This window comes from Capsicum annuum, chromosome 8, assembly GCF_002878395.1.
Source record: "Capsicum annuum cultivar UCD-10X-F1 chromosome 8, UCD10Xv1.1, whole genome shotgun sequence".
Taxonomy (NCBI): domain Eukaryota; kingdom Viridiplantae; phylum Streptophyta; class Magnoliopsida; order Solanales; family Solanaceae; genus Capsicum; species Capsicum annuum.
The window spans coordinates 146,977,853-146,997,247 of NC_061118.1; the positions used below are offsets into that span (position 1 = coordinate 146,977,853).

The 19,395-nt window shown below is 35.9% G+C and overlaps 4 protein-coding genes across 7 annotated transcripts in view; 2 read left to right on the forward strand and 2 right to left on the reverse strand.

The window, feature by feature from the left end:
- The window catches only part of LOC107839291 (rhodanese-like domain-containing protein 4, chloroplastic), a 9,452-nt gene extending 7,244 nt beyond the window's left edge, over positions 1–2,208 (reverse strand). Inside the window, exon 1 of the mRNA XM_016682713.2 lies at positions 961–2,208. Within this exon, the coding sequence (XP_016538199.2) occupies positions 961–1,574 (614 nt within the window). The 5' untranslated portion in view covers positions 1,575–2,208. The remainder of the gene's footprint in view (positions 1–960) is intronic.
- Positions 2,209–3,331: 1,123 nt separating this feature from the next.
- LOC107839292 (protein WHAT'S THIS FACTOR 1 homolog, chloroplastic) lies at positions 3,332–5,610 on the forward strand. The gene has a single exon (XM_016682714.2). It carries the CDS (start codon positions 3,642–3,644, stop codon positions 5,241–5,243), a length of 1,602 nt encoding a protein of 533 aa, XP_016538200.1. The 5' UTR covers positions 3,332–3,641; the 3' UTR covers positions 5,244–5,610.
- Positions 5,611–11,107: 5,497 nt separating this feature from the next.
- On the forward strand, positions 11,108–14,648 carry LOC107839293 (pentatricopeptide repeat-containing protein At4g01030, mitochondrial). Its single transcript, XM_016682715.2, has one exon. It carries the CDS (start codon positions 11,603–11,605, stop codon positions 14,399–14,401), a length of 2,799 nt encoding a protein of 932 aa, XP_016538201.2. The 5' UTR covers positions 11,108–11,602; the 3' UTR covers positions 14,402–14,648.
- Positions 14,649–15,464: 816 nt separating this feature from the next.
- On the reverse strand, positions 15,465–18,490 carry LOC107839295 (abscisic acid receptor PYL8). 4 transcript variants are annotated; one of them, XM_047394503.1, is made up of 4 exons: positions 18,098–18,471; positions 17,227–17,442; positions 16,425–16,719; positions 15,465–15,688 (listed from the first exon to the last, which is right to left on the reverse strand). In XM_047394503.1, the coding sequence occupies exons 1-3, from the start codon at positions 18,194–18,196 to the stop codon at positions 16,474–16,476; spliced, it is 561 nt and encodes a 186-aa protein (XP_047250459.1). In that variant the 5' UTR covers positions 18,197–18,471; the 3' UTR covers positions 15,465–15,688; positions 16,425–16,473. The 4 variants fall into 4 exon arrangements, with proteins under 4 accessions (XP_047250459.1, XP_047250457.1, XP_047250458.1 ...); XM_047394501.1 differs by lacking the exon at positions 15,465–15,688 and adding an exon at positions 16,012–16,277; XM_047394502.1 differs by lacking the exon at positions 15,465–15,688 and adding an exon at positions 16,012–16,373.
- Positions 18,491–19,395: the final 905 nt, after the last annotated feature.

Below are 19,395 nucleotides of genomic sequence, written 5' to 3' on the forward strand. Positions count from 1 at the left end.
GTATTATATATATATATATATATATATATGAAGTCATGGTACTATCGGATATCCCTTTCTTCGTTGTTCATATTGTATAGTCGTTCCTTCGCCTTGTATATTACAATATATCTTTCTTTCGCTCTTTATCTGTATATTGACCTGGGATATACTGTATAGCTTTGACATATATTAAATGTAGCTGGAATAAGATAGTTCACCTTGATACTTCCTTAGTCTTATTATGTTAGACTCTTGGATATGAATAAGATAGTTGTCCCTTGTTATTCTTATTGACTTATAACATGATTTATGGACTCTTGGTTGTAGTTTCCATTCTATTTATATGTTGTATATGTCTACTTTATCTTTGGAGCTCAATTGGCAGTTGCCTACTGAGTACCATTTGTTTGGTACTCATACTACACCTCTGCAGCCTGCAGATCATAGTATGAGTTATCTCCTTTGATGTGTGCATCGTGTGGAGTAGCCCTAATTCGGAGACTTAGAGTGAGCTCCTGACGTTCGGAGTATTACTTATCCCTCTCCTATGTATTAGACTAGCCTCTAAATTGTATTCAGAGGTAAGTTGAATCAGTGTATTTCTCCTTAATATATCACTTTTGTACTCTTATTATGTTTAGAAGCTTTTGTACTGATACCACCAGGTTTTGGAATTCGTCTATGTATTGATCTTTATCTCACATATTCTGCATTCTTTTCTTTATGTTATTAAGTAATCCGTTACTAACCGTTCCGGACTACGAGTTGGCTTGCCTATTGGTGGGTTATGGTAGGCGCCATCATGACCTGAAAAGTTGGGTCGTGACAAATATCAACAAAAGAAAGGGCAGTCCGATGAACTAAATCTCCCGCTATGCGCATGGTCTAGAAAGGGTCAGACTATGAGGGTCTATTGTACGCAACAAGATAAACTAAATACCTACATACATTAATTAAAGAACTCTTTTCAAATCTTACTTGTCTAGAATGAACAATGTGGTATTCTCTGGCTCCTTGAACTTCAAAGACAGCTTTTTTAAGAAACCAGGCTTATCTTCAGCCTTGTAAGCAACCGTAACTGGCTTCTTCTTCAAACCCTTAATATCTGGACTCCCAACTCCCCTCAATTCACCAGGTGCTCTGATATCAAGAAGCTGTGCACCAGCATCATCAGCCAATTTTGCATAAGCTGTCTTGGCAGACTCAACACCCCATGACTTGGGAGGCTTCCCAAGAACCTGAAACAAAACTATAGGCAAAGCCAAAGCAGCAAATCCACCAGCTATAATTGCAGGATTCTCTGATGCAAAAGTGGTCACTGTTTCTACAACAGCAGCTGCATCAAATTCAGCAGCTGGACTTGTTGTAGATTGCTCGATTGTCTCCTCAAATGTTAATGCTTTAGCTAAGCCTGTACTTAGAGCTGAAGATAGAAGTACTATACCCCCTTGAACATTTCTTGATAAATTCTCCACTGAATAAAGATTCTTGAATGGGAAAGATATGGGGTATGATGGGATTTTCTTGGACTCATTTCTTCTATCAGAAAGAACAGAAAGAGGTGTCAATCTTACTGCATTAATTGCCTCCATAGTATAATTCCTTATCACAATTTACACTGAATTTTCTATGGATTCTTAAGGGAAGTTGACTGAAAACTATTTAGCTATACCATAAGATGAGGAAAGTGTAGTACAGTACTAGCTAATTTTGATTGAATTTGTCATATTTCATCATCAATAGGTGCAATGTGGCTGGTCTGGTATGGGGCTTTGGTTGGGGGAGGGGGGTGACGTGGAAGAAAAGAAGGATATCCCACCACTCATTGGATTCCACGTGTCATAGAAGGATTACAGGGCTGTTGATCAAATTGTGCTGAGGCAATTGTATGGCCAAGAATTAGTGAAGAAAATGATGATTTTCTGAAGTACCACTTCATTTTGCCTCCACTTCAGTACACTGTACTCCAGTCCACGAACAAAAATACTAGTATTACTTAACCTTCAGATTGCAATTTTCAAATTATAATCTCGATATGATGTAATGGTAAATTAAAAAAAAAAAAAAGAGAGTATTTTTGAGAATTATTACTAATATTTACGTTATTAGTAAAATAATGTTCACTCATTTCCTCTATTAGTACTCCTACTCCTATTTTGGATGCCAAAATTTTCCTCTAGCACAATCTTTTGTTTCTTCCAAATTCCAGTTATTCTCAAAGATCCGTTGGCACGAGACTCAGCACTGTTATGACTCTTGTACATTATATTATTTTCATCAAACTTAAGAGACATTTGTCTGGACTTGTAGTATCTAGTGGACACACAAACTACTCTCTTCTCTTCGTTCCAAATTATCCGTTTCAAATTTTCTAATTTAATTTCTCATTCTACTTCTCTTTTTTCATTAATCAAGAAGAGACAAAAAACTTTTTTCCATATTTTACCCTTTGTATTAATTACTTTTTATTCAAATTAAAATATAAATATCATTTAATAGGAGTATTATGATAAATTAGACATGTTATTAATTATTTTTCTTAATCAATGTATCATTTCAATTTGGGACAGGTAATTTGAGACGGAGGAAGTATCATTTTTTGCTAACTTCATACCTTAATTATTTATTGTTATGTTATTTATTCGAACTATGATATTTTTGCAATTTTCATCCATCAACTATTTATTATTCTGTTTAACTATTTGAACTATCACATTTTTCTTGAAATTCATATTTTAATTATCACTCATTTATATTACTAATATACCTCGAGATTGAGTTAGCCTACATATGCCTATTATCATTTAAAAATAAATATGTGGCCATTGATGTGTGCTTTGATACCAAGGAATTGTGTTTAGTTGGATACAGATAACTATAGAAGTATGAAATTCTCAAAAAAGTGATACTACTTTAATTGTATTTAGATCATAAATTTGTATTAATTTGTATTCTCTTTGGATTAAAATAATTGAATTTTTCTGGTTATTTTTAATGTTTGAAATAAGTGAATTTTTCATTACTCAAAAGACATGTTGGTACATTTTTTTAGATTATAAGTTAGGCTTAATAGACTTTATTTTAAAGTGACTGAAATTTCAAGAATTATTTAATATTCTTTCCATTTAAAAAAGAATGAGCTACTTTTTTTTTTAATCCGTTTAAAAAGAATATTTTTTTTTTACAATTTTTTAATTTTAACTTTTTACATAGCATATTTAAGATCATAAGATTGAAGGATATTTTGATATATTTATCATATTTTTAATTTAAAATGATAAGTTCAAAAGTCTTTTGCATCATTCTTTTGGAGTATAAATGAAAAGTAACGTATAATTTATAGTATGTAATTTCTTTTAGTGCGTATTGAGGAAAAAATTCGTTTAGTTAATATTAGACCTTTTAGGTGACGTTGCCCCAAGTCCGGATAGTGCAGATATTATCTTCTTGTTGGGGGGTTTTGATGTATTTCTGTTAAACCCTAACCATATCAACATCTTGAGCAAATATTGCTCTGCTCGAACCACTAAGGTCAGTGTACTGTATAAAACATAGTAATTGTTACCTTTTTCTATCTAAGTTCTGTTTAAATCCTTGTTGTTTATTCATGTTTTTGTAATCTGTCCCTTCGATAATTCTACCAAGAATTGGGACTCCTCATGGAACCCAAATTTCTTCTTTCCTCAACGTCAACACCCTTTGTTCCGAATGGAGCTTTTCCCTTTTCCCTTTCCCATAAATCATCTTTTATATCAGCACAGCATTTTGGAAAGACTCAAATTTTGGGTAAAAGTTTAGCTTTTGGAGTCAAGAATGAATCTTTATGTAATTTAAAGACTCCATTTTGGGGAAAAAGTTTATCTTTTAGAGAAAAGAGTGAATCTCTGTGTAATTTAAGGAAACCCCAAGTGCCCGATTTTCGAATTAGAGCATCTGGTACCGTGAAGAGAAGGAAAGAGCTTCCTTTTGATAATGTGATTCAAAGGGATAAGAAGTTGAAATTGGTTATGAAGATTAGGAAGATTCTAGTGAGTCAGCCTGATAGAACCATGTCGCTTCGTGAATTGGGTAGGTTTAGAAGAGCATTGGGTTTGGAAAAGAAAAGGAGATTTATTGCTTTGTTGAGGAAATTTCCTGGAGTATTTGAGATTGTGGAAGAAGGGGCTTACTCACTTAAGTTCAAAATGACTCCTGAGGCAGAGAGGCTTTACTTGGAAGAAATGAAGATTAGGAATGAAATGGAGGATTTGTTGGTTATCAAGTTGAGGAAATTGTTGATGATGTCGTTGGACAAACGGATTCTGTTGGAGAAGATTGGGCATCTGAAGACTGACTTAGGGCTTCCGTTGGAATTCCAGGATACAGTCTGCAGACGATATCCACAGTACTTCAAGGTTGTTCCAACTGGACGAGGGCCGGCATTGGAGTTGACTCACTGGGACCCTGAGCTTGCTGTGTCTGCTGCACAGATCACTGAAGAGGAGAATAGGCAAAGAGAGTTGGAAGAGAAGGATTTGATCATCGATAGACCACCAAGGTTCAATAGGGTGAAGCTTCCCAAAGGTCTTAAACTTTCAAAGGGTGAGATGAGAAGGATTAGTCAGTTTAGAGACATGCCTTACATTTCACCGTATGAGGATTTCTCTGAAATAAGGCCTGGTACTCCGGATAAGGAAAAACACGCATGTGGTGTGGTTCATGAAATTCTGAGCCTCACAGTCGAGAAAAGGACTCTTGTTGATCACCTTACTCATTTCAGGGAAGAATTTAGATTCTCTCAACAGCTGAGAGGCATGCTGATAAGACATCCTGATATGTTCTATGTCTCTTTGAAAGGGGATCGAGACTCAGTTTTTCTCCGTGAAGCTTATCAGGATTCACACTTGATAGAAAAGAACAGGTTATTGCTCATCAAGGAAAAGCTTCGCTCCCTTGTTTCTCATTCAAGATTCCCCCGGAGAACCACTCCACGAACTGATTCTGCTGAAACAGAAAAAACTGAGTCCAAATATGGAATTGATGCTGATGAAGATGAAGATTGGTCCGACATTGATAACTTAGGGACTGATGGATTAGATGAAGATGACGATGATGAATGGAGTGATGATGGTGATGATATACCTCCCGACTTCAGTGATGATGAAGTTACTGTTAACCTTGAAGATAGCAAACCGACTACACAAGTTAATGGTGCACAGAAGAAGGAAGAAAAGATTCTGGACCCTGTTTTTCCAGATGGTCGGCCTCGGGAACGCTGGTGAAAAAAATTAAACCTGTGCTTGGATTATTTCGCGCATGAAAGACATTGATACGAGATCTTAAATTACAGCTTCTGCTATTGGCTTGTTACATTCGCACGAGGTTTGAAGTCCCAGGGTAAAAGATTCTTCCATTCTTTTGACACCCTGCGTGCAGCGTTAGCTTAGCATCTTTGCATCAGATTTATGGTTCAATGTTGTCGTTAAGTTAAATATCTTTTAGATTACACTGCTCCTATAAGCTTCTGCTGGATGTGTCATGTGAATTCTTAGTTTTGTATTAATTGAGGCTCTAAAGCTTTCATATGTCAGATTGTGTGCCAGATTGTAAAATGCAGCTTACACAATACAACATGGTGTTCATGGCTTATTGACTCGCGATCTTTTGTGTGTTGTAATTCGAAACATATAAGCATTTAACTTGTCTTGAAAAGCCTTTGCTAAGCTCAGTTGCCCATCTTAAGAAGTGATGGCATATATTGCCCGAGGGCTTTTGTTCAGTGACAAATATAGTAGTCTTAGATGTGTGGTAGGCACATGCTATGAGTTTGAGTCCTGTTGTGAACCAAGTCTAGTATTTACGTGAGTAAGGTTGAAGCCTGGGCAGCAACTATGTGTTTCATGAACCAAGTCTGGTATTTAAGTGAGGAAAAGGCTGACGCCCAGGCATCAACTACCTGTTTCACAAACGAAGTCTGGTATTTAAGTGAGGAAGGTTGACGCCTGGGCAGCAACTACCTGTTTCACGAACTAAGTCTTGTATTTAAGTGAGGAAGGTTGACGCCCGGGCAGCAACTACCTGTTTCACGAACCAAGTCTGGTATTTAAGTGAGGAAGGTCGAAGCCCGGGTAGCAACTACGTGCTTCGTGAACCAAGTCTGTATTTAACTTAGGAAGCGTAGAAGGGACCGGGCATTAACTACGACATATTTTTCGCTTACTCGAAGAGAAAAAGAGTTGATGGCATATATTCTTCTGCCAGCTCTTTGAAGTAATGTGTGTTTGTTCTTGTGAGCAAAGGGTTGTAGAATAAAATGTCTTCTTCCCTTAATCACTATATCTTAAAGTCTATACCAAGTAATAGATGCCACTTGTATCATTATTTGGTTAGTGGATTCTACTCAAGACACTATGAAAGATATGGATTCTACAATTATCAACTATAATTAATTGTATATAAACCTAAGAATGATTTAGTGGGTGCGGATTAGAATGAATTTTAAAAATAAAAAGGGCAGCCGATGCACTAAAGGTCCTACTATGCAAGGCCCCGTGCACTCTTCTTAAGAATGTTTTCAGTTTTGTTTTTTCCAACCAAGATTGAATTCTCTCATCACATGCAAAAATTACCCTACTGTGTTACTCAGAAAACAGTTTGATATATCTTTCTCATATTCTAATGGTAGTAAATATTTAATCAAATTATGTAGCTGAATATTGTTGTTTGTCACTACCAATGTTTCTAGTTCATTATATTCTTGAGCAGCTTCACTACAATGTCCAAATTGTTACAGCCATTATCTTATCATGAATATTATTAGTTTCTGTTACCAATATATTTACTCAGATGAAAAAGCAAAACCATATCTCCGACTAAAGCATTGGGAAAAGACATCGTTTTCACCTCAAACTATACCCGAAAATTCGAAGCCACACCTAAACTATACTAGTGGCCTATTACACACCTAAACTATAAAAAAGTGAAACTATTTACACCCTGTCGCTACCACCACTTGCATGTGGTGTAGTATTTTACATGCACTGTTACGTCAAGTGTGTAATAGGTCACTTATATAGTTTAGGTGTGGATTCGACTTTTCGACTATAGTTTGGGGTGGAAACGATATCTTTTTCCTTAATGTTTTTAGCCGTTTACTTTTGTTATTTAATAGGCTGGACGCGCCTAAAATAAGTGTAGCACACGCGCCTTAGAATGGGGTCGCAGGGAGGTAATAATATCACTTTTATATAGTTAAGGTGTGTAATAAGTTACTTATATAATTTAGGTATGACTTAGGCTTTTCTTATATAGTATGGAGTAAAAATGATGTCTTTTTCCCTGAAGCGTTCTTTAATATCACACATAACATGTGTCCATTACAAGATGTAAGATCCATTTTTCAATAAACCTAGTAGCCTGTTGTTTGTGGAAAATAGTATGGGGACCCCATACTTTGTTTTTGTTTGTTGGTTCCAAACAAAGATCATTTACTTTATGATTTATTTGATCTTTAACAGTGATTATCGTACAATTATTGAACAAGTTGCGTGTTTAGGCTATAGCAAAATTCATGTAGATAAGATGATTCATGTCAAGCTATGGATAACTACTTATCCGCATTCGGTGTTTACATTTAACTAAATACTGATTAACCTCAAGAATCAACCAATCAAAGTGAAAATGCATATCACCTTATTGTGATTAAGTATTAAAAAATGTATATGCGGAGAGTCATATTTTACATTAATTAGTTTGATGTAAACACTACATAGAGATTTTCCGATAGAAATGTTCAATATTACTATCTAATGTCCAACTTTGTCTAGAAAAGAATCTTTATGATCCAATTTTCTTAAAGTTCCTGCCACCTTCTGCACTATGTTGATTTTAAAATTACATCAGTTGCTTTCAGCTACAGGCAATTCAGGGGACGCGGCGTAATGGCTGGTTAAATTTACTGGAAATCAATATTCCATTGATTCTTCATTTGCCTTGATGCACTTGAAAGGGTATGTTACTATGTTTACACTAAAGTAAAACTCAGCCAAAAAACACATAATTGATACCAAACGATATCTACAAGCACAAAACAATCCACACACAAATAATAACAACCCACATTCACCCGCAACAACACGACATAAACGGTACAAGAAATAAACACAAACTTAAAGCAATAAAGAAGATAGTTAACTTGCCACAAGGAGAACACGTAATGTAGCAACTAAAGAGTATATTAAACTCTAAAATTTCTACAAAACACGTTAACAAACACCAAGTTCTTTTGGTGAACCGCCAAGGGAATCAACTCACCTCAAGATCTACCGTTTCCAAACAAAGAACAATATTAACTTTTCCAAGTCCTAAACTACAATGGCTAATTCAAGCCCTAACTAAGAAGTAAACTAAGGTGGTCTACTCTCAAAAGAGAGTATTTTCAATGTCTCATATTTTCATCATTAAACAACTAATGAGAGAAGACCTAAAAAGTCCTACTTATAATATATTACTAAAGAAGACAAAAAGATCACTTTGCCCTTAATGAGAGGGGCTGTCATGGTGTGTAAATATACACACATCATGTACAATGTCCAAAATACCCTTAACCGAAAGGGCAGCCAAGGTGCGTTGGACTTGAATGAATGGCGCCTCTTCAATGCTCTCAAAATCGAAGATAGTTTATACTTCAAGGCTTGTGGTTCTCGGGTTAACAACAATGTAAGCATCCAAGCAACCTTCCACACGCGGGATTGCTTTAAGTCATGCTCAAAACGGGCCTTCCTTGCAAATCCTTGTGCTCTCGGGGTGACCAAGTCTTGAGCCCTCAGGTGTTGGCCTCCAAAGATGTCATCAAAAGCGAAGGCGGCTATTTGACTTGTATCAAATCCTATTGTATACAGTACTATTCTTTTGGTTTAGTCACCCTCATCTAATAACTCATACACCGGATAACTCGGATTTGCTCCCTACCAGGAGTTTCTCCATTTCAAGAGCCCGAAAATTCTAATTAAAGATGGACGGATCCGGTTCAATCCACCACACCCCTTTGGCTGTCTAGTGAACACTTGCATAACAAATTAACGATATGTACATATAAAGAGTTCATGTAGCATGGCTGGGATATCTTTTTCACATTACCACTAAATTGTGAAGCCGCCGTTCACTATTTGTGCTGTTATCAATGTTGAGGTTTCTCTATAATTGTTAAAATCACTTGAATTCGAATATTATGTTGAGATTATTGAGATAAAGCATAGCAAGAATTATTCGTAAGCTAAAAGGTCAAATGTGATAAAATAGATAAGTGGCATTTATTCTTTAATCGGGAGGGGTTGACTTCTATCTTCATATGGACACACAGATTTTAGTAGGCTACTATTATTTACTTAATTGAGCTCTGTTATGAATCAAAAGAATCTGATTTTGCCACTCATATCAAGAGCCAAGATATCAAGGTCCCACCAATAACATTTTTTTGCCTATAAATAGGCTGCTCTAATGCTCTTCTAAATCACTCAATTTGGCAATAAAAACACATATAATTAGCATATATATTTAATTGTTCAGGGCGCTTAGTGTTGCCTCTCCCTCAAGGGCTTCTTTCCTTCATGTTTAAATTTAGAAAGCATACTGGGAAAGAAGCTCTGGCAGGGAGAGCCAACAAAATGTGTCTTGTCTTGCTTCTCTAACTACAACTGATAGTTGTTGCTCTTCACAGGGCAGTCTTTTTTCACTCTCCCTCAAAGGCTTCTGGCTTAAAAATGTCTTACACTTCGGGGTTTGAGCTAATGCCAGAGGTCTTTCGAGTGAGAGTGGACAAATTCTGCTGTGATATATTATGCACAACTCCAACTCAACAAAGAAACTGTTCTTAAGTGGCAGATCTATAGTGTTGTCTATGAGTTCACGTGAACCTAGTAGCTTTTGTCCAGGACTGTATATGTATTGAGAAATCTACTAAATATCAATAAATATTTGACGGTGACATATTCCGAAAGAACTTTTTTCCTTCTGATAAACTGATTCTACTTTTTTTCCTATGCAGTTACGGTGCATCAACTCTGTACCACAGCTCAAGAGTGCCTCTATGATCATGAGAAATAGACAAATGAGGATTATTTTGACCCTGAAATTATGATGTGAAGGCTTAACTGAGTCGAGGGGGAGAAGATATAGCTCTTTTCTGCACTAACTGTCTTTAGCTTGAACTACGTATGGATGGCTGAAAACTTTAAAGCACCCATCATCACTAACGGGTTGTCGGTGCAACTGACCGACTGACTTAAAATCCTGAATCTGCCTTCTGGAGTTGAGAAGTGGCTAGTTGTATACTTTTTTGTATGGAAATATTTCTAAGATTATGTTTCTGCAAGTAATCTTAAGACCACTTATCCTAAGGGGAAATCGTTTATATTGAATGAAGTCATGCACAGCTTTTACAAAGGGACTCATGCTCATCGTCTATCTGTTATACATACATAATGAAAAATATTGACCTTGCAGTATATGTTTCTGACAATGAACTGTTGGGTTCAAAATCAAGAGGGGGTCATGCGGAAACTTAATATTTGCAAACCATGGATGATAAATCAGATGACACAAAAAACAATATTAAAAAAACATAATATTATTATATGATTTGATCAATTGGCTTACATATAAAACATAAAATTCAAAATATAGAAGCTAATGAGAGAGAAAATCTCTATTGTGTTATGGTAAGACTACTATATTGTGGATGTCATTGTGTTATATGGTAAGACTACATTGTGAATGCTATTGTGTTATGGTAAAGACTACATTATGGATGCTATTGTATTATCGTATGAGAAGGGTATGTCCAAAACCTTTCCTCTAATTATATTTTTCTTTCAGTAAAAGTAAAAATAATTATGATAACTTTTATTTTCCTTCTAAGAAAAAGTAAAGTAATAAAATCAAGCCAAAAACCCTAACATAAACCTCCTTTCCGCCCGCTAGCGTCCCCCACCCCCACCCCACCCATGGAATGAAGCAATGATGTATGGCTGACTGGAATCATGCCATATGCGGACTATCCACGGTCCACCAGCAGGTTACAGCATTATCATATGAGTGAAGTTTTGTCACACTAGACAATATACTTGAAATTAAACCATCATGTGTTTCTTTCAAGAAATCATAAAGCTTTGGCACTGGAAGAAACTTGGCGCCAACAGAATCGAATTGATATAGAAAATTCAAATAATCAACCAACTAGATTGGATTTGAGATGTAATTGATTAATGATTATTGATTGTCTTGAGGAATAAATAAATAAATTAGCATGCATTTTCTCAATCCTTCTTTTGGTGGCTGAATCCTGAAGGAGATTAAATTGTGATATCTGAAGTTCCTCCAGGAAACAAAAGAAGAAAAAAAAAATACTTTAGGGTATATGGAGGGTCCACTTTGTATTATATTCAATTATCTAAAAAGTACACACTAGATAACCTTATCCACTAAACTAGATTCTTGATTTTCAATCATAAGAATTTATTTCCCCATGTCTTTCCCTTTCTAGTAGCTTTTGTTAGAGCCCTCCAAATCCAACTGTTTAACTGTTACTTTTTCATAAGCAACTACCTTGATGCCATAATTTTCTTCAAGCTCAAAATTCACCATGGAGGCTGCTGCCACTCCATTGTACCACTTCATTTCTTCACATCAGCTACTCACCCAAAAGAAACCAGGATGCTATTCCACAAATTTTGGCCTTGTAAATGCAGCAGAAACACTTGCTGAAACTTCACCCCCAACCTCTCTGGAATCATTTTCTAATTTGCAATCTGATTGTAATAAAAAGTTCCACTCACTAAATTCAGTCAAAGCTATGCATGCCAAGATGATAAAATTGTCTAGAGAATGGGATATAAAGAAAAATATGCAGTATGTTATCTCAGGTTACTTGAAATTTGGTGATTTTCAATCAGCTGCAGTATTATTCTTTGTGGGGTTTGCAGAGAACTATTTGTATTGGAATTCTTTCCTTGAAGAATATACAGATTTTGGAGGAACACCATGTGAAATTCTTGAAGTTTTCAGTGAGTTGCATAGTAAAGGAGTGAATTTTAACACTGAAATTCTTGCTTTTGTATTGAAAATCTGTTCAAAGTTAAGAGATGTGTGGTTAGGATTGGAAGTCCATGCTTGTCTGATCAAGAAGGGATTTGATTTAGATGTGTATACAAAATGTGCACTGATGAATTTTTATGGGAGGTGTTGTGGGACTGAGAGTGCTAATGAGGTCTTTAAAGAAACATCAACGCGTGACTCTTTGTTGTGGAATGAAGCGATTTTGGTTAATGTGAGGAATGAGAAATGGGCAGAAGGTCTACAAATGTTTCGCGATATGCAGGCTTTACTTGTTAAGGCCAATAGCTTAACCATTTCCAAAGTTTTGCAAGCCTGTGGGAAATTGGGAGCTTTTGATGAAGGGAAACAGATTCACGGGTATGTTATACGATATGCCTTAGAATCGAATATACTCATAAGCACTGCACTGATCAACATGTATGTGAAAAATGACTCTCTCAAACTTGCTAGAGTAGTTTTTGATTCAACAGACAATCGTAATCTGCCTTGTTGGAACAGTATTATATCGGGGTATACTGCACTCGGTCACCTTGATGATGCGTGGGAGCTATTTCATGAAATGAAAGCTTGCAACATAAAACCGGACATAATAACCTGGAACAGCCTTTTATCTGGTCATTTTCTTCATAGATCATTTCGAGAAGTTTTGGCAATTCTGAGGAGAATGCAGAGTGCTGGTTATCAGCCAAATCGCAACTCTATAACTAGTGCCCTTCAAGCAGTGAGTGAAATACGATATTTGAGAATTGGGAAGGAGATTCATTGCCATGTTATAAGAAAAGGACTTGAGTATGACCTGCATATTGCAACTTCACTGGTAGACATGTATGTGAAGAATGGCGACTTGACATCTGCACAAGCTTTTTTTGATTGTATGCCAAACAGAAATGTTTGTGCTTGGAATTCATTAATTTCGGGGTATTCCTGCAGGGGACATTTTGAAAAAGCTGGTGATCTTTTGAATCAGATGAAGGAAGAGGGGATTAAACCGGATATAGTGACCTACAATAGCATGGTTTCTGGTTATTCAACGTCCAACTGCATTAAGGAAGCTTTGGGTATGATTAGAAGGATCAAAAGTTCTGGCATGTCTCCGAACGTCATTTCATGGACCTCTTTAGTATCAGGTTGTACACAACAAGGATACTTCAGAGAAGCATTTGAGTTTTTAACTCAGATGCAGGAGGAAGGTATCAAAGTCAATTCAGTTACGGTTGCAAGCTTACTTCAAGCATGCGCGGGTCTCTCTTTGTTACATATTGGGAAAGAGATACACTGCCTTTGTATACGGAATGATTTTATAGATGATGTATATGTATCTACGGCTCTCATAGACATGTACAGCAAGTGTGGAAACTTAGAAAATGCCCAGACAGTTTTCCAAAGACTCGAGAACAAAACATTAGCTTCCTGGAATTCCATGATAACAGGATTTGCCATATACGGCCTAGGTACAGAGGCAATTTCACTCTTTGATAAAATGAGAGAAGCAAACATCCAACCAGATGCCATAACATTTATAGCTCTTCTATCTAGTTGTAAACATTCTGGTTTGCTTGATAAAGGTTGGAAATATTTTGATCATATGAAGACAGATTTTGGAGTTGTCCCAACAATTGAGCATTATTCTTGCATGGTTGATCTTCTGGGAAGAGTTGGTTTCCTTGATGAAGCATCGGATTTTATTCAGTCAATGCCAACGGAGCCAAATGCTGCTGTTTGGGGCGCTCTTCTTACATCATGTCGGATCCATGGAAACGTTGAGCTTGGAGAGATTGCAGCTGAATACCTTTTCAAGTTAGAACCATATAATGCAGCTAACTATGCCTTAATGATGAATCTCTATGCACTTTCAAACAGATGGACAGATGTTGACCGCATTAGAGACAAGATGGAAGCTATGGGAGTGAAAATCGGACCAGTATGGAGTTGGCTAAAAGTCAATCAGAGGATTCACATATTCTCTTCAGCAGGAAAAACTCATCCAGAAGAAGGAGAGATATACTTTGAGCTGTACAAGTTGATTTCTGAGATGAAAAAGTTGGGATATAAACCTGATACTAAATGTGTTTATCAGGACATTGCTGAAGTGGAGAAAGAAAAGGTGCTGCTTGGTCACACAGAGAAACTGGCAATTACATATGGATTGATCAGGACCACGAGTCCTGCACCTATCAGGGTGATTAACAACACAAGAGTATGTTCCGACTGCCATACTGTTGCAAAACACATGTCGTTGCTGAGAAGGCGAGAGATTTTCCTAAAAGATGGTGTCCGCTTTCACCATTTTAGGGATGGTAAGTGTTCTTGCTGTGACTTCTGGTAAGGGTATGCCGAGCATCTTCTTCTCCTATAACAGAAAACAAATGCTGTGTTGCACCACTTTTGTAAATGTAAATCCTTTTGTTATATGAAGCTCATAGATGCCGGACAAATGTCATGAATACAGTGATACGTGGAATCAGTTTAAGCGTCATTACAATTGTAAATTTCTGAGGAAAGCTTGATCACAGTTCAATCTATTGTAAAAAAGAAATGATTCAGTAGAGCGAGTACATAATTGTTTAGTATGATGACTCCTGTGTTATTTATCCATATTTTGTTCTCCATTCATTTGCTATTAATCTTGTAGGATCTAATTTGTGAAGAGATCTTAGTAGTGATCAGTAACTCTTTAGACTATTAAACTATACCTGTCTAATGACAACTCTTGCTTCCTAGCAAACATCAACATTGTTAAGAGGCAAATTTGAGCAAAAAGTTCAGTCTGTTTCTGAGAAATGACTTCTCGGATTCTTTTTCTACAGAGAAGAGAGGAACTCTTGCTGAATTTTCTTTATCTTCATATTGTTTCTTTCCTTGTCTATATTTGCATTTTCCAGGGTAGACTTTATTATTTGAAAAAGAAAAAAAACTATCATTTTTGTATGGAAACTCTTTAAACCTAGTTCATTAGTTACCAATTGTGCTTCAATAGACTCCCCTCCGTCCCAAATTACCTAATTTGATTTCTCATTTTACTTGTCTTTTTTCATTAATCAAGACAGACAATTTTTTTCCCCATTATACCCTTAGTAATTGATTACTCCTTGTTACTAGCATTGAATTATCAAATCTTGAAAAATGTTGCAAAGACTTTGGTAATCCTATAATCCTAATTATCCATGCAAAAAGTGTTTTGGTATCAGTGATATAATAACTCCATCAATATTGGAACTAACAACATGACAACATTAATAGGGACAAAATGATAAAATTATCTTATCAATTATTGTTTTCTTAATAGTTGTGTCATCTCAATTTGGGGGACGGGTAATTTGGGATGGAGGGAGTATCTCTTAAGGCTTTTCAAACAAAGGAAAAGGTACCAGTTACCAGTACCACCAGTATCAAATCATCCACAATTTATTAATGCAAAGGAAGACAGCCTATGCAAATTTGACAATTGTGAGCTACAGATAGAACAAGATAAGAGATGAAAAACTGACTGATAACCACTCTTAAGCGTTTCAATATCCTCTATTGCAATTCCCCTATAAGATTGGGCACAGAAGTCCTCCTTGATGTCTCATTCCCATCAACCTTTCATAAAGTTGTATTATCCGCAACACCTAATACATCAATAATAGTCAAAAGTTTGCCTTAAAATGCTAGAGCTGAATGCCCTGCAATTGAGGGAAGATATCCCTTTTTGAGATTGGAAATAAGTTGACAGTAGACTGGAAAAAAGTGACTACTAAATTCACATGATATGTAGAGTCAAATAAGTTTGCACCATCTACGCATATGTGACATGGACTCTGGTTACCGCTGTACATGATACACGAGTGTAAATATCTTGACTCAGATACATGTACTACAGAAGCACTAGCTACACGCAAATTAACTTACGAGGTTAGGCAGTCTCGATTTCAATACAAAATTTGTAGGTGAAAATTGGTCGAACTATCTGGAATTGCATGAAGAACTATGTTTACGTTCTTAGTTTCTATCACAAGCATGATACAGCAAGCTCAAAACAAACATTAGACCATAATAAAGGAAAACCACTCTACTGCACTCCAGTCGAGGCAAGAGTTCTCCCAACTTATATATACAAAGCTCTGGAAACAAGGTGCAATACAAACATTCTGCCCATAATTTTCGCAAGCTAAAAGTTGCATCTACCAGCTCAAAAACAAGTCGCCGACCAGCACTTTCCTACAGAAGTATTTACAGAATATTAAGACCCTCAAAACCACCATGAGAACCGCAAAGGTAGTAAAGGAAAACAAAACCTCCATAAATAAAACTTGCCCTATAACAGGATACACGCCCTGTTAATGCATAAAGTCGAGACAGATTACAAGCAGAAGCAAATTCAAAGAAGCTGAAGTCTAGCTTCTTGCCCAAGAGATTTCATGTCTCGATCTGGTTACTAGAAGACCAGTTCACACTGGTGGGTACAACACCTCCCTGCATAGCCATTCTCTCAGATACATCAGCTAGTGATTTCAGATTGCAATTGATTAAGGCCTTCACAAAGTAGCAAGTCTCCTCTTGAGTGTTCCCTTCAGGCACATCCACCATAAATGACTCAATCACCAGTGTCCCCGGTCTACCATCAAGTGTCTCGGGATGGACTGTAATAACCGAAGAATAGTTCTGCAAAAGTTGATTTAAGTAAAACACCAGGTTGGACATGCTAGATGGTTTAGTGTAAAGACAGATATAGGAAGCAGCTTAATTAAGAAAAGACTCCTGAAGAATATGCAAATGCAAGTCGACAACAAGCTCAAAATGAGCAATGTCGAATGCAAATTACCGAACATTACAGGACCTTGGCATTACAGGCAAACACAACCACCAATAACCAAACCACGATGCAAACAACAGAAATTAGCTCAACGACTCCATCAATTGATAGGTGGATGTACGTAAGATTCTTTATCAACACACTTGTCTAAAAGCACTAATTGATAAAGCCGTTTAAGAGAAACCATTAGAACCTACAATAGATATTGTAGAAGATAAAACATCTAGTACCAATTCATTGATATCTTCAACTCTCCAACTTAACATTTATACGAACAATTTTTAAGATCATGTTTTACTGTAGGATACTTCTAAAATGTAAATGAAATAGCTAATCTTCACCGAAAACTCTAGTACCTTAAGCCTGTGATCGCCACCAACGATTCTGATGCCAAGGATATGCTCCTCATCATCAAGAAGTTCCAATCTTTCGGTGCTAGTGGTGGCTGGAAGACCAGACTTGACATTCACCTCTCTAACACTACCAATTGTAAGATCACCCTTCACAGTACACCTGCTAATAAATGGCTTATACTTCTGAGGCTGATCGAATCTCCTTACGAGTGACCAAACCTACAAGAGAATCAACAATCAGATGTTACAACTCAAATGCAAAACAAGCAGAAAATCAACAAATAGCATATCACTAATACCAGCTTACAAAGGACAAAAACTAACAAATGGTCATCAGATTCAATAATTTCATGCATCCCAAAAATCTTGGAATCCCTCCAATATTCTAAGCAGCATAATTATCCACAGCAAAAACTTATATTTTCTTTTTTACTCTCTCTTTAGTTGTTTTATACAGTATATCTGCCTCAATCAAGAAAGACTTTCGAAAGCATTTCAAAGAAACCATACCAAAATATTTTGACACAAACTTTCCACAAAAAAATACACCTCCTGTAAATAACTCCACTCTTCCACTAAATAAACAAACAAAGAACCAAAAAAAAAAAAAATAGAGCAGCACAGTGCACAAAAGCTATCGATACGCACAGGGTCTGGGAAGGACCGAACCACAAGGATCTACGCAGCCTTACCATTCAGCTATGCAACAGAAAAACAAATAAAGAACCAAAAATTGGTAAATTGCTAACCCAAAAAGCAAGATTAGCAAAAGCAAAGACTTGCAGATTATCAATAAAAGAAAAAAAAAAGACTCTAAAATATTCCATAAGCAAGATTAACAAGAAATCAAGATAAAAAAAGATATGATGTTTACAATATCAACAGGTGCTTTGATGTGCTTAACAAGAGATGAACTACTTTGATGGTCACTAGGCTGATGACTATGGTATCTTTCTACAAACTGTGCCTCCATTTTCCTTCAACAACTCCACTTCAAATTTTCTAAGTTAACACAAGTTGTATAAAAGCTTAGAGAGATTGAGAATAGGTGGTGGTTGGTTACTTGGTTATGTGATGAGTCTTGACTTTTAAGTCTATCAAGAATTAGAAAGAGAAATGGAGAAAGGGAGATATCTTTATTTAAGCTGTCATTATTACATTACACCGACAATTACGCCAATAACAGCCCATTGGAGAGCCCAAAACTATTTCGATCCAATGGGGGTCATTTCTACTTTGAACAAATTGAGTGTGCAGTTACGTAAAATCTGGGTTGTTTTCATATTTACGTAAAATTTTAATTTTTCATTCATTAACTTGATACATTACTAAGACTCATTCGGAGGTCTATCGAAAATTATTTTTCCACTTTATCTAAGATAATAGTATATTATTATTATTGTTATAGCTAAGACTTGCAATACATCATCATCGTCTAATACATAAATATCGTCTTTGTTTTTGCTTCTCAAAATAGGTAATTTTCTCGTGTGGCATGGTATTTATATTTCACTTTTTTTTTTCTTATGATTTTCACGTGATGTTTGGTACTTATATTTTAACCCGACTATATTCAAATCATGCGTTACAAGCTCCATTTCGACCAGGAAATTCATGATTTTTTCCATATTCATATTTTGACTATTCCACCACAATCCATATTAATAATATATTTCACATAATAATATTTGACAAGTTATAGGTCACAATTAAAAAAAAAAATTGTCCTACTATACATAAATTTGATTGTTAAAAATAAAAATGAAAAAGAAGTTGATATACACTAATGTGCAATTAAATGATTTAATGGACCCCACTCTTCCATTATTGTACAAAATTAACTAACTTATCTCAAAATGTTCGTCCCTTTTTAAGTTAAAAAATTGAAAATTATTTGGAGTCCACACTACTTTTGAATTGTTCCAAGTCATCTCAAAATCCATTTGCTTTCTACGGAAATTTGTACTAATGAAATTGACTAATCAAGATAATACTTTCCCAAATCAAAATTCTAATTTGGTCCATTGTAACATGGGTGAGGAAGTTAATATGCAAAAGTACACAATGCCCTAACCTTTTTCAAATGCTCAGACTTGCTAACATTTGAAGAAGTATAAAATTCAACTGCACACTAATAGTTAGGAGGCCACAAAAGTCTTAACAATTGTTGTA